Source organism: Caretta caretta, chromosome 7 (genome assembly GCF_965140235.1).
Source record: "Caretta caretta isolate rCarCar2 chromosome 7, rCarCar1.hap1, whole genome shotgun sequence".
NCBI lineage: Eukaryota > Metazoa > Chordata > Testudines > Cheloniidae > Caretta > Caretta caretta.
The window spans coordinates 76770369-76784673 of NC_134212.1; the positions used below are offsets into that span (position 1 = coordinate 76770369).

Below are 14305 nucleotides of genomic sequence, written 5' to 3' on the forward strand. Positions count from 1 at the left end.
ATTCCATCCAGTTCCAGACAGTCCCAATTGCACCAGTTCCCTGGAACTCTGTGGGAGTCTTTTGCCCATACAGAACTCCTCTGGAGGAAGGGTGTTATAGGATTGGATAGCATACTTAAGTACTTTTCCAGGCAAAGAGTGACAAGTCCTTTTTACTTATCTCAGATTCTTCATCAGGGCCTGGAGAAAGCTATGCCTATGTCTGGAATTTCTGTGTGGTAGGAGTTCGTTAAAACTCTATTAATATAGGTATGTAAAGAAACACTAGCAGCATCACCTTGAGCGGACAAACCCCTTCCCCACCACACCACACCTTCCCCTTCTCTTGGTGTAAACCTCTATGAGAGTAACTGGTGTAAGAAAAGAATCCTTTCTGCAAGAGAAGGTATGAAAGTTAAGTTCCATTCCAAGGAATGTACCTGGTTTGCCGATTAGTGTTTTGATGAAACCTGTGCATGGACTTTTACCGGGTTTGGTTTTAGGTCTAAAGAACTTTAAGCAGTTATTTAGACAAATAATATATGAAGGGATGCCTATCCAAAACTCTACATGCTCCTGCCATAACTTATGAGAACAAAATTAGATCACCCACAGAACAAACTCTGTCGACTCCCAACACACACTTTCTTTGAGAGGCTCACCTCAGACAGAGTGAGAGAACCCTACAGCTGTGCCCTATTTGGGGCTTCATTAAAGAACTTAAAAGGACCTTTCAGTGGACCTACTTCCCTATCATCACAATCCTAGACAGACTGAAATGACTGAAATGACTAGACATTTGGGGGGGGGGTGACAAATTAACTTTCAAAGCAAAAGAGGTGCCTTTTATAGTGCCTCTTGTTTCTTATGTGTTTTCACTGCAGATTTGCTTTGATTGCTGGCACTTCCTATCTTCTTGACACTTTTGGTTGGTAGAGGCAGACAACTAGGCAGCTATTAGCCTAATGCTGCATCCCGTACAAATTCACGCAAGAATTCCCAACTGACGTTGATGAAATGAAATGCAATGTAAATAAGGGCTACTTTCAGGAGTAAAGTTTGGCAGGATCAGGCTGGGGCCTAAGAATACTGCATGTTGGACTGCAACAATTCTATTTTGAGGTCTTAAGACCCAGGTCCTACAGCGTGGAAACACAGAACTTAAAATGTTGTTATTCACCTTTCCTTTGTCCCCAGCAAGTAATTAACATGCCCTGTGACATTATTCCCAGATAGATAGTTGCAGAGAGTTAATGCTTCCAGTACTGAGATGGACTGTACAATACATGTGAAAAATAATATAAATCTTAGCTTTAAAGTAAAAGTCTGCTAGGTTCCCTCGCTCTAGCCCTCCCTCCACCCCCATCCCTCAATACCAACAATGGCTGGAGCTCAGGAAAGTGAGGAATCTCTAGCAGTGCCTAGAGCCTGACACAATGCAGACCTCTTGGACAGCACATCTCTCATAGTGTGGCACATCTTATATTTCAAGATTCAGTCCTAATCTGCAAAGCCCCTGGTAAACCAGCCCAGAGCAGCCAGATGTGTCACGCTGTATAGTAATTTCATGATTTAACATTAGGTTATGAACCTAGATTTAACCACTATGTTAACACCTTGGGCTACTCTACCCTCCTACAATGGATTTCTAAAAAGATCTATATTGAACAGCAACAATACATAATGGAAGGAACTTGAAAAAAACACCCACATAGACCAGTACTATTATAGAAGGAAAGTCATCCATACTAAGTGCAAAATCATAACTGTTTTGACAAACACAATGCAACAAGGAGACATTGAAGAACCAATATTATTCTATAGCAGTGCATGCCTAAGGACAGTCAAAGTGCGTCTTTACTCAATAGCTTCTGAAAAGGCATTTTTACTCTTCTGCCTTTGCTTGTCATCACTGTATAGGAGATAAAAGAAAAGAGTTACCTATGAAAATTCTGCGGGCAAGGAAATGCTGCTATAGGATATTTCAAGTAGAAAAATGTGGTGATTTTTATTCTTGAGCTTTAACTCTCATTTACATTCTTTAGAAAATAAACATATAAAGTCTCCCTTGTAGATTAGACATGCAACTGATATTCACTTTGTCAGGGTATAGTTATAGTGATTTATTACTGCTTGAATATACAAGCCTAAGGTAGAAATACATTACAACCTAATGAAGCACCTTTGATTATCTGTTAGAATCAATCATCATCTTCCTACCTCAGTGTTGTCTCCTTGTGTGTGTGACAAATGGCTGTCAGAGTCTGCAAATAGCATCTCATGGTTCTGGAGCAAATACAGCAGGAGTGCATTACAAAGCATTTGTTTTTCATGAGCCAAAGGACTGAAAGGAATTCTAAACAGGAGAAAAGTAAATAGATTAAGTTTCTTAGTGCTCAGACTATGATCTATTGATCAGTTATCCATGAATCCCATTCTTGTGGTCTGGAGAATTTTTCAAAGCAAGTGATTTTATCCAGTTCTCCAACATATTCTAGGACATGATCTCGGTTAAAAAGCTCTTGATGACCGGGACTATATTTTAATTACAGGCATGTATATGCTTAGCATAAAGGAGCCCTGATCCTCAATCGGTGGCCTTTATGCACTGCAGTAGTACAAAGAAACAAGTAGTAGGAACCTGTTAGCAGGGGCCTGGCACTGACCAACTTGTTCATGAAAATACTGTTAAAAGGACAAAATATAGAAAGCCACCACCGCTAAGTTTTTAATGTTTTAAAAAGTGATCTCAAATTTTTCTCACTAAAGTCATATTACACATCTTTCTGTGAGGGTCCATAGGATAACAACCCTGTGCAATCTTGTCAAATCATACTTAACTTCCATGGAAGCACCATAATGCAGGACACAGTCTAAAAGTGGCATGAGAAAAAAAAAAGCTGTGTTCCAATGCATCCTCTGAAGCTGCATTATATTAATAATGGATGTAATAAAGTTATCGTTAAACATAATGGAAACATGCAGAAATCCCAGTAACAGTATCATATTTTTTCAAGTAGTATTTGAACTTATGGTTTATCTACTTGTAGATAATTCTCTGAATCATTTAATTAAAACCAAGGGATTCATTAGTGCCATGGTAATTTTGTTTCCTGAAGGAACTGTACATTTTTCCCCATAAAGTATTTGAGACGGTATGGGCATTTACATAAGCACTAGAGCTAATTCAGCTTCATGCACTGTGCTAAACCAACTCCTAATTCCACTAAATATTAATATTCCAACAAGAAATTCACAAACTCTTGGAAATTAAGTACAAATACACACACCACTCTTGTTTGGCAAATCAGAAAGCACATTGATTATTCAAATGTGATTTAAACATACAAATGTACATATTGGGGCTTAGTTCCAGTGCCTAATTCCTGTCTACCTGCGGTAAAACTCCCCTTGAACTCTGAGAACTTTGTCTTAGAAAAACTTCAGGATTGAACAACAATGGCCATATGGATTTGAGGGGGGACCCGTTACCTCTCACTATCAGGACACTGCCATGCTTCACTTTCCTCACTCTGGGTAGTTTAGTCCTCTGGCCAAACTAAGCCCCTCCCCTTCTGGAGGGCGGGGAAGTCCAGAAGATGACAGACAAGCCAAAATTACCTCAGACAAAGAAGTCCTTCACCCAGGTCCTCAGTGCCTGGGCCACATTCTTCTCTGCAGATTGTGAGGGCTCAAAGAGTCCATCCAAACACCAAAACCTTCACATGCTGCGGCATGGTTCAGCCCACACAAGCAGCCCTTTCTCTAACACAGAACATACTCCTGTCTAGACTTAAGCCATGTTTACACAGTAGCGTACTTAACTCTTCCATCGATGTCGAAAGTTTTTCCATCACCTTCAGGCAGTACGAAGTTGATGGAACAATTCTAGTCACGTCTATACCAGGGGTTAGATAGGCCTAACTACAGTGCTCAGGGTGCAAAATTTTTCACAGCTCTGAGCGACGTAGCTAATTTGATCTAATTTTTAATAGTGTAGATCAGACCTTACGCTCCTACTTCTGTCGAGTACGTGCCCAAAGTCCATGCCAGGCTTTTGCTATTAGTGCATAAACATACCCTCCCAAACTTCTTTTCCCCACAGTCCATCCTATGCCACTCCCTCAGCTAGGAGCCCCAACACTGATTTTGTCCAGTTTCTTCACATACAGAGAGGAAAAAGCCTGTGTCCATTCCACATTATTTCTCAGGAGACCTTGTTCTTAGGCTCACAGTTCCCACATGCTATGGGAATTACAATGCTCTGTTCTGGGCTGAACCAGGAACAGGTCAGTGTTGGACTTTGAACTCCTCCTAAAAGGCCAGCTTGGACTGTGAAAGGGTCCATATTTGCAAGTTTAGGGGAGTAAGGGATTTTGAGACTAAAATTCAGTTTGGCCATTCTTCAAAGATTAATTGTGAAATGTGAATCTTGGTTCAGGTCTAGAGTTCAAACTCTAAAATTCATGGAAGATATTTATTTAGCTCTAATTTTTAAGTAGCTTAAGAACAAAATACTCCTTTTCAGATATTGCTGCTGAGTAGTAGAGCCATGACACACCTGTAAATTCGCATGTTTTATAAAAAGAATCTAGTTAACAAATCAGATCCAGGAACATATTCCTAGAGACAATACAACTATTGTAAAGTTGTTCTACTGAGTAAACAGGATTAAGAATCTCCCTTGGCCTTTGACTTTTTTTTTTTTTAAACTATCAATTTGTGTTGAAGACAAGTGGTGTTAGGAGGAGATCACCACTACAATGTATAGTTTGGAGGCAATTAAAAAGAGATCCATGGGAATCATTAGATTGTTTTATCCCAAATTAAATGTGCCATATTGAACCCAAAAGTATTTAAATTTACCAAGCCCTGTGCCTTATCACCCCAACAAGCTAGAAGTACACATAGTAGGATGACCATAGAATCATAGAATATCAGAGTTGGAAGGGACCTCAGGAGATCATCTTGTCCAACCCCCTGCTCAAAGCAGGACCAATCCTCAATTTTTGCCCCAGATCCCTAAATGGCCCCCTCAAGGATTGAACTCACAACCCTGGGTTTAGCAGGCCAATGCTCAAACCACTGAGCTATCCCTCCCCCCAAGTGGTGCTAAGCTAGTGAGTGTGTGGAGACTGTGCCTAGATATCAAACCAAAAAGTAAAAGGTGATAAACTGGTAATCTTACAACTAGAACTGGTCATAAAATTGGGAGGTTTCCTTTTTGTTAACAAAACACACCAAAAAGCCCCACAACATTGAGAAGTTTTTCTTTTTGGCAACTAAACCCCACAAGTTTTCACTCTGGTAATTGTTTGGAGAGTCTTCATAGAAATTTTATTCATAACCAAAGTTGCAAAGATTTTGACAAGCCCTACTTGTAAAGGCATAGGGCTTGGTACCAGTCCAGAAATCTAGAGGTGTTGAGCAGGAGCTAAGGTCAAGGGCTACTTGTAGGAATGCTTCTCTCCTAAAAGCAGAGTGAGAGATCCACCTACTGTTTCAATCAGCTGCTATGGATGGATTGGAGGACACAGAAGGGATGAGAAGAGATGAAAGCAAGTGGGAAATATTACTAGGTGATTGGGGGGGAGGGGGAGAAGAGGGTGACTACAGGGAACTTGGGGAGGGAAAGATCAGAGAACAAGCAATGTTTAGCAAAAACAAGGTTGAGTGAATGGCCAGTCTGAACTATGGAAGAGTTGGACCAGCATCAAGCACTAAACAAGAAGGTGACAGGACACAGAAGGGAAAGCTGAAGTCGCTAAGGATGAGGGAGAGGGTGATGAGGCAAAGCCAGGTGTCAGAATCTGAGAGGAAAGTGGAAGACATCAGCCTATGAAGTATTCATGGGTTTCAACATCAATCATTACATTAGTTTCCTGTAATCTAATGTGCAATGTTGTCACATGATGTTCATACATTTTTAATGATCCTGGGACTGTCTTCCCATTTAATATCAGTCTTACAAAGTGTTACTTTTTCCACAGTGGAATTGTACTAGATCACAGTGACTAAGGATATACAGTTCAGATTCTATACATTGTAAATTGTAAACACAGTGGCATGTTTTATATTCTGAGTCTCTGGGTCCTCCGTTCCACGTTCTGAATATTAAGCTCCAACTCCCACCATTGATTCTATGCATGTGACAGGTGTCTATAGCCATAGAAATCATTAGATTAGGACAGGCGATCATCATGGCAAGAATTTGCACCTGGAACATAAGTGGGGCACACTGTAAGCAGCAGGAGAGTTTGTAAACTATCTAGTTTATTTAATAGTAAAGCAGATGAACAAAGAAGTTTCTGCCATACCCTGTGGAAGAACTTCAAACACACAAGAAGGAAAACATGGGGTGCTGCATGACTGTAAGAACTAACTAACTAAATAAATAAAAATTGGGAGGGATGTCCACAAGCCATTTTCAGCAATATCAGCTGCTCATTTCTGCCGATCAGTCTGGGATTGTTAGAAGAAACTCCAAAACGGACATTGGGAAGTAGAACAGGCATCTACCCAGCCTGGCTTTGAGCCTGTCACAGTCTCAGTTTACTCTCAGCACAGTTCTCTCAGCCTTCAGTACACGCAGGCTGCTGAAGTGACTAGTCAGAGGTCCACCCTTTCTTGAGTGTCAGTAGAAACCCAAACACCTTCCACCCCAGTTTCACCGGGACCACCCTTTCCTTAGTGAGGGTCTTCTCTTCTACAGCACACTTATCACTCTCTTTCTCCCACACTCAGCTTCCAAACCTCTTGGGGGGGGTCAGTCAATCCCTTCCCCCTCCAATCAGTAGCATAGGTTGCTGTAGCTCCTCAGAGGGTGGTAGCGTAGGAAAAACCTAAATCCATCCTCCACTATGAGTTCCCAGTCCTGGGGACCCTAAACTACTGGTTTCTTCCACCTCATAATTCAAGCTAAGAACATAGTAGCCATACTGGATTGGACCAATGATCCATCTAGCCCAGTATCCTGCCTTCTGACAGCTGCCAATGCCAGGTGCTTTGGAGGGAATGAACAGAACAGGGAATCACCAAGTGATCCAGCCCCTGGCGCCCACTCCCATCAGAGGGGACACCTAGAGCATAAGGTTGCATCCCTGACCATCTTAGCTAATAGCCATTTATAGATAAGTCCATGGAAGACAGGTCCAATTCCTTTTTGAACCCCTTTATAGTTTTGGCCTTCACAACAGGCGCTGGCAAGGAGTTCTACAGGTTGATTGTGTGTTGTGTGAAGTAGTACTTTCTTTTGTTTGTTTTAAACCTGCTGTCTATTAATTTCATTAGGTGAGCCCTAGTTCTTGTGTTATGGGAAGAGTAAACAACACTTCCTTATTACTTTCTCTATACCATTCATGATTGTATAGACCTTTGTCATATTTCCTACCCCACACTTCTCTTTTCCAAGATGAAACATTCCAGTCTTTTTAATCTCTCCTCATTTAGAAACTGTTCCATGTACAGAGAAGGGCAACAAAAATAAGTGTCTTTTCCTATTCTAATATATCTTTTTTGAGATGGGGCAACCAGAACTGGATGCAATATTCAAGGTGGGGGTGTACCATGGATTTATGCAGTGTCATATTTTCTGTATCATCATCAATCCCTTTCCTAATGGTTCCTAACATTGTTTGCTCAAGGTACAACAGCAGTCCAAAAAGGCTGTGTTTTTAAAGAACGATCCACAATGAATCTAACATCTTTCTTGAATGGCAACATCTAACTTAGACCCTGTCATTGTCTATGTATAGGTGGGATTATGTTTTTCAGTTTGAATTACTTTGCATTTATAAATATTGACGTTCATCTGTCATTTTGCTGCCTACTCACTCAGTTTTATGATATTGCTTTGTAATTCTTTGCAGTCTGCTTTGGACTTAACTATATTGAGTAATTTCCTAGCATCTGCAAATTTTGCCACCTGTTTGCCCCTTTTTCCAGATCATTTATGAATATGTTGAACAGCACTAGTCCCAGTACAGAGCTCTGGGAGACACTGCTATTTACCTCTCTCCATTCTGAAAATGACCATTTATTCCTACCCTTTGTTTCCCCCATCTTTTAACCAGTTACTGATCCATGACAGGACCCCATTACTTTGCTTGAGAGCCCTTCATGAGGGACGTCGTCAAAGGCTTTCTGAAAGCTGCCCTGCTTCTTCCCAGTGCTTCTTCCTGTACTCCCCCCTCTCCTGCTCTTTAGAGAGCACTGACATCCAGCTCTCCTCTCCACACACTTTGCTCATAAGCACATCTTTCTCTTCCCCCATGCCATCACGTGATGTAAGCATTCATTCACTCCACTGGAGAAGCAATCTAAACATGGCCCATATGCAGCTGAGCCCCAATCCTCATAAAGGGCCAGTTCATGCTGTGACATTCATGTCCAGATTTTTAAAGGTGTTTAGGGATAAAGACGTACAGAGGCACTTAGTGGGATTTTCAAAGCACCTAAAAATCAATGAAGTTGAGCACATAGGTGCCTAGGACCAGATCCGTAAAAGGACTTAAGTCTAACATTTAGACATTGTTGAGATCCCCAAAAGCCCTGCTCAGCTGCTGCCTAATACTGGAGGTGCCTGAATTTCTGCCAGTGAGCATAGGCAAAGCTAGCTCAGTTGCACTGGCTGGGTACCTAAACCCCAGAAGGATCCTGTACTAGGTGTTCCCCCAGCCCTCTTGTCTGCAACTACTGATCTGGTAGGTGTTTTAAGTATATACCTAAATCCTCACAAAATAGCTGGGGATTAAGGAGGCAGCAGCCTCCCTCATAACTTGAGTCTGCTGGTTAGCACACTCACAGACTCTGGAAAACCCAGGTTCAAACTCTGCCCACCAAAAAGCAGCAATTTGAATGTAGCCTTCCCACTGCTCAGGTGAGTGCCCTAGCCTCCAGTTTGTGAACAGTCTGGGGTGATCCTCTCCTATGGAAGGACTTCCAAGGTGTATAAATATTTGTTGGGCCAGAGAAAGTGAGAATGAGTCCATAGCCCAGTGGTTAGGGCACTCACCTGTAAGGTGGTAAACCCAAGTCCACATCCTTGTGCCATTTTGCAGAGGAAGGAGTCGAATGCATTTCCCACATCCTGGGCAAGATAAGGGAGGTGTCTGCCACCATCTCCCACCCTGGTGCCTCTTGGAAAAGTGGCTTAGGACTAAGTCCCTGAGAGTGGTGGGGCTTAGACATTTGCAAGAGATGAACTTAGGAGTTCCCCTCTAATTGTGCTGGTTTTTGGAGATCCCATTGTTAGATGCCCCCTCACACACACACACACACGTATTGTTGGAGAAATCTAGGCACCTGAGGGCTCTCCATTACACTGGGTGGCAAGGCCCCTAGCAGTTCTGCAGTGAATCTGGACCCCAGGTATTTTTGAAAATGCTGCTAGGTGCTCATCTGCAGCTAGATGACTAAAATACCTTTAAAAAACTAATGAACTAAAGAAAAACAGAGAAAAGCATCCAATAGAATACACAAATACCAATTAAACATTGCAAGTTGCTGGGGGAAGAGGTTGTGTTTAGTTTTTCCACTCAATACAAAAAAATTCCTGTGAAGAACAGTTGGCATGTTTTTGAACCAGTTCTATTATTCATATAATATCAGTGTATCTTCTGCTTTATTGATAGGAAGAGAAGATCCATACCTGAAGAGCTTTCAAGCCCATATGCAAAGCAAATAATGCAGCAGCAAGCAGAGGGATAAAGCTTGAGGGTCTCACAGCCTGAGTTATTTTCCTGTTAGTTTTCATTGTGAGAAGGTAGTTTCCACTCCCTTGGAGGAAAAGGGCCAGGATTTATAGGCCTCTGGAAATAAAGTTATTTTAGAAGAGGACTGGGAGGAGAGGATGGGGTTATGGAGGTGGTTCCAAACATAGGGAACTTGATAGAAAAAAGTAGGTAGAGGGAAGAGGTAAGCAGGGTCCATTAAGCAAGGGGAGAAGGTGCTTAAGTCACATACAGCAAGCTAAGGAAAACCAATGGAGAGAACCAAAACAGGGTCAGGACTTTCTTAGAGAAAGAGGAAGATGGATATTCTTGCAAAAGCATTACACACATTTTTGCAAAACTACTGTGTACCAGGTGAAAGGAAGCCAGGGAAAGGGAGTGCAGAAGGCCAGAGGGGAGAAGTTTTTAGTAGCTGACTGATATATGCACCCACACAGTAGTGAAAACAAATCTTCATGTTGACTCAAATCAGTAAATGTTAATCTTTAAAAAAAAAAAAAAAAAGTCAAGATCTCCTTGTTATACCAAATGGAGTTAGTGTCAGTCTTCCAGAAACTTGATTGGCTGACAGTTTATAGAACAGTTGTGGAGTGTACTAATAGTCAAGCCTTAGTATTACTCAGAGAAATATACAGGGAATAGTGCATGGTTTAAGTTCCCTACCGTCCCCAAGACAACTAGGATCTGGTCTACCACACCAGGCAGTACCATTGAGAATCACTCTGCACAGAAGAGCGTCAGCTGGCTTCCTCAGAAGCTTTTGCCTCCTCCCAGAGAAAGCTGGGCCTGGGACTTCGCAGAATTCCTAGTGCTGTAGCTAGTAAACCACTAAGGTAAGTTCCCTAGCAACCTTACACTCTTAGGTACCCCATGGTGACTAACACTGTTTGCTAGGGAACCAACTAAGGGTTCCTTAACTACAATACTAAAGGTTTCTGGGATGTCCACACCCGCTGCTTTTAAATTAGAGGCATGAGTCGGTGTTTCTCCACCTCTGCTGCCCTCAGAGGGAAAGAGGGGTCTGGTGGCTTCCTAACACCTCTGAAGACATTTGGGATCAGAAGAGGGGGAAGTGAACCCTTAATGGGTGGCTACCCTGAAGCTGGTGCCACCTGCAGAAAAAGGGGAACTTCCAGCACCCATGAGGGCACTGAAGAGGTGGGGTAGGCCACTTACTCACCCCCAGCCTGAGAACAAGGAGGCAAATGAAGAGTGCCCATGCTGGGCAGGGTAAAGCCACCTTTAGGAACATCAGCTGAGCCTTTGGACCTGTGCTGATGTTCCAGGCAGATGCACTCAGATTTTGGGGTGGGCATGAGGCTTCTATATCAACATTCTGTATAGCTCTGCTTCTCTTTCATTCATTCCACAGTGTACAGCAGGTTCTTTCATCAATATCTCTGATTACTGCTGTTCTTGTTTTTAAGAGAGGGATCCAAGAATACAAGCAAAAACAGCTGTAAAATAAATCTAAATAAATAAAATACTTACTGGAAAAGGGTGGGCCCAAATACAATGGCAAGGTTTTCCAGGGTCATGTGATTCATTTCACTGTGTGATGCCACCTTCAACAGAAAGGTAGAGAGGAACTGGAAAAGGCTGTAATGGGCCTTAGGCAGGCTGCTTAATAACCTTTTCAGATATTGTGTACGCTCAGCCATGTGGTTCTTATTATCTGTGAAGAATTAAGTTTTAATTCAGTTACTAACAGATGGGTATTCTAAGCATCCAGCATGGCCACATATATACAAGCTTACCAGGTATATACCAGTTTTACTACACAATTTACTCTATTGTAAAGGTTTCCCTCAACAAAAAAAAAAAAAAAGAAAAAAAAAAAGAAAAGATACTAAGGGAAAAAAGAGCATATATGCCTAAAGCCAGTAATTTTCAGACTAATCCTCTAATTATTTCACATTAGCTTTAAACTATGAACATTTCCCTAGTTACTGGAATTTCCTATGGAGCACTCTAGGTCTTTGGACTCTATCCTGTATCTGTGGCAGTCCTCCTCTCCTGGCAAGAAAATATAGCGTTTCCTGTTATTTCTAGTGGAGAGTGTAAGACATTACCAACTGGCTATACATGATAACCAAAGACCTTATGGAAAAAGCCGTGGGAGGATTGTCAGTTGTGACTCTCGCTGGAGATCTGCCACATGCTGTGTGACTCATGCTCAGAAAAGGCTGGGAAATTATACCCTTTCAGCACCATATCAGTCTTCATTTCCCTACTAATTGGTAACATTTACAGTTTCAGGGTATTTTCCATCATAAATATAGTACTGCAGTTACAGAAGAGAGGTTTAAAATTCCAAGTCCAATGACATTCATCTTTTCACTTTCCCTGCACCAAAAATGAACATTTTAATGGTAAATATGAGTTCACAAACACGACTCACTTTAATAGGAGGGATGGGATGAGAATGATTGAAACCCCTAAATACTTTAGCTGTGCTAGCTCAATACTGTGCAAGAGCTAAGGCAATAACTATGGTCTTGGATAATTGTAAATTGAACGCCATTTCCAACATACACTAGAACCTCAGAGTTACGAACTGACTGGTCAACCACACACGCCTCATTTTGAGCCACAAGTACGCAATCAGGCAGCAGTGGGAGGGAAGCAAATACGGCATATACTATTTTAAACAAAGGGAAAAAGTTTAAAGAATATTTGACAAGCTAAGGAAACTGTTTCTGTGCTTGTTTTATTTAAATTAAGATGGTTAAAAGCAACATTTTTCTTCTGCCTAGTAAAGTTTCAAATAGGTATTAAGTCAATGTTCAGTTGCAAACTTTTGAAAAACCACCATACTGTTTTGTTCAGAGTTACAACCAACCTCCATTCCCCAGGTGTTCAAAACGGAGGTTCTATTGTAAGTCAATTGGACACACTGACTAGGAGAATCCACGAAATGACCACCCTTTAAGGTGTGAAGTTATGCAAACACTCACACATTTGTTGATTACAATGTTTAAATTCTGCTGTGTGTACACTAGTCAGCCATTTCTGGACAAAAAAAGTAATCCCAGGTGCAATACCATGGAAGTGTCAAATTAATTTAGCCTTTGTTTTACCTTCAAAGGTTTTAAGAAGGTTAGCCTGTAAGTTGTCTGGGAAAACAGCCACTGGAAGCTCCTTGAGGAAAAGTTTAAGGATGCTTGCAACAGAATCAATGTCACCATCATTAATGAGGTCCACCTTCTCACCTTGATCATACTTCTGCTTCAGTGCTTTGATTTTATTCACTGAGCCACTGATTCGAAATAGACCTACGTGATCCAGGCCTATTAAAATGAAATAACCATTTTTTATAAAATACATAAGGAGGAAAATTAAAACACAGTTTATAGATAGTGTCTCCAGAGACCTGAAAACTGCATTTTGGAAGCAAATAAGTTAATTGTTCAATCTCACACACCCCAAAAGAGAGTTGTTTAATTCAGTATTTCCAGGGTTTTTTTGTTTGGTTTTGTTTTTAATTACTGTCCCTTCATTACCACCCTTTAACTCCACAAGGAGTTTTCAACTCTGGTTTGGTTGATATCCAGGGAGTTTGACTCAGCAGGTCACTTTTCCTCATTCTAAACCAACCCAATCAAAATCCACTTAGACTTGTTTATAAAAAGAGTGGAAATTTACATGTTCTCCCATTAGCTGCAATTTTCCTTTGTGGTCCTGCTTACCCAAAGCAAATTAATTATAGCTCTTTATTTTGACTAAAAGTTTCTAGAAAGCAGAACAAGTAATCAACTTACCAAACATTTCTAGGTATTCCACCATTTGTGTCACAACAAAAGGAACTTGGCATTGTGTTGCCTCTTGTGCAAGAATCTCAAGGGGAACACCAAAGTTGTTTCTTCTCTTGGTGAGCTGGAAATCTGGTGCCACTTTATTTGTGGCTTGCTTAATTTTAACTGAAGACAGCGATTGCTGCAAAATAAAAACAAAGAACCCCTTTGTGATCATACAAGCTGCTTATCACTGTGCACCTCCTCAGGGCTGGACATGGCAATGTGGTAGCTCTGCTTCAGTTTCCACACAACTTTTTCAGCCTACTCCTTCCATATAGAAATGAGTTGGCCCTCCAGTCAAGCCACTCTAAACAGGGCCGGCCCACATTTTGGCACCTGAGGCGGGGAGCTCAAATGACGCCTCCTTCCCCCTCGCTTGGGCCAAAACTTTGAAAGGTCTCAGTTCTGCCTTCTTCCTGTTCTACTCCTCTCATGGTACTGCTCTCCTACCTACCCCAACAAATTTAAAAGGTTTTGAACAAGGCATTTTAAGTAACATTTAACTTTAAAACACCTGAACAGCAAATGTAACTTTTCTTGTCTGCACAGTAAACACTGGCATTTTTATCTGCTTGAATAACCAAAGTGGGGCTTTCTGTTCCTTCTCGATTGCAAAGATTTGACTGCTTCCTGAAGGTCCACAGTCTGGGCCAGCTCATGCTCTATTGAGATGGTTGCAAGGCCGACCAGCCTCTCCTGTGTCATTGTGGAGCGTAGAGGTGTTTTTATTAACTTCAGCTTGGAGAAGCTGCGTTCTCCACTGGCAACTGTTACAGGAAATGTTAGAAGCATGCGCAG

General features: G+C 41.5%; 1 protein-coding gene across 1 annotated transcript in view; it reads right to left on the reverse strand.

Moving 5' to 3' along the window:
• Positions 1-14305, reverse strand: part of FAM13C (family with sequence similarity 13 member C) — a 216625-nt gene that overhangs the window by 196006 nt on the left and 6314 nt on the right. The window contains exons 2-5 of the mRNA XM_075130810.1: positions 13472-13646; positions 12791-13000; positions 11202-11385; positions 2200-2335 (exon numbers count right to left, since the gene is read on the reverse strand). Coding sequence (XP_074986911.1) covers positions 2200-2335; positions 11202-11385; positions 12791-13000; positions 13472-13646 — 705 coding nt within the window. The remainder of the gene's footprint in view (positions 1-2199; positions 2336-11201; positions 11386-12790; positions 13001-13471; positions 13647-14305) is intronic.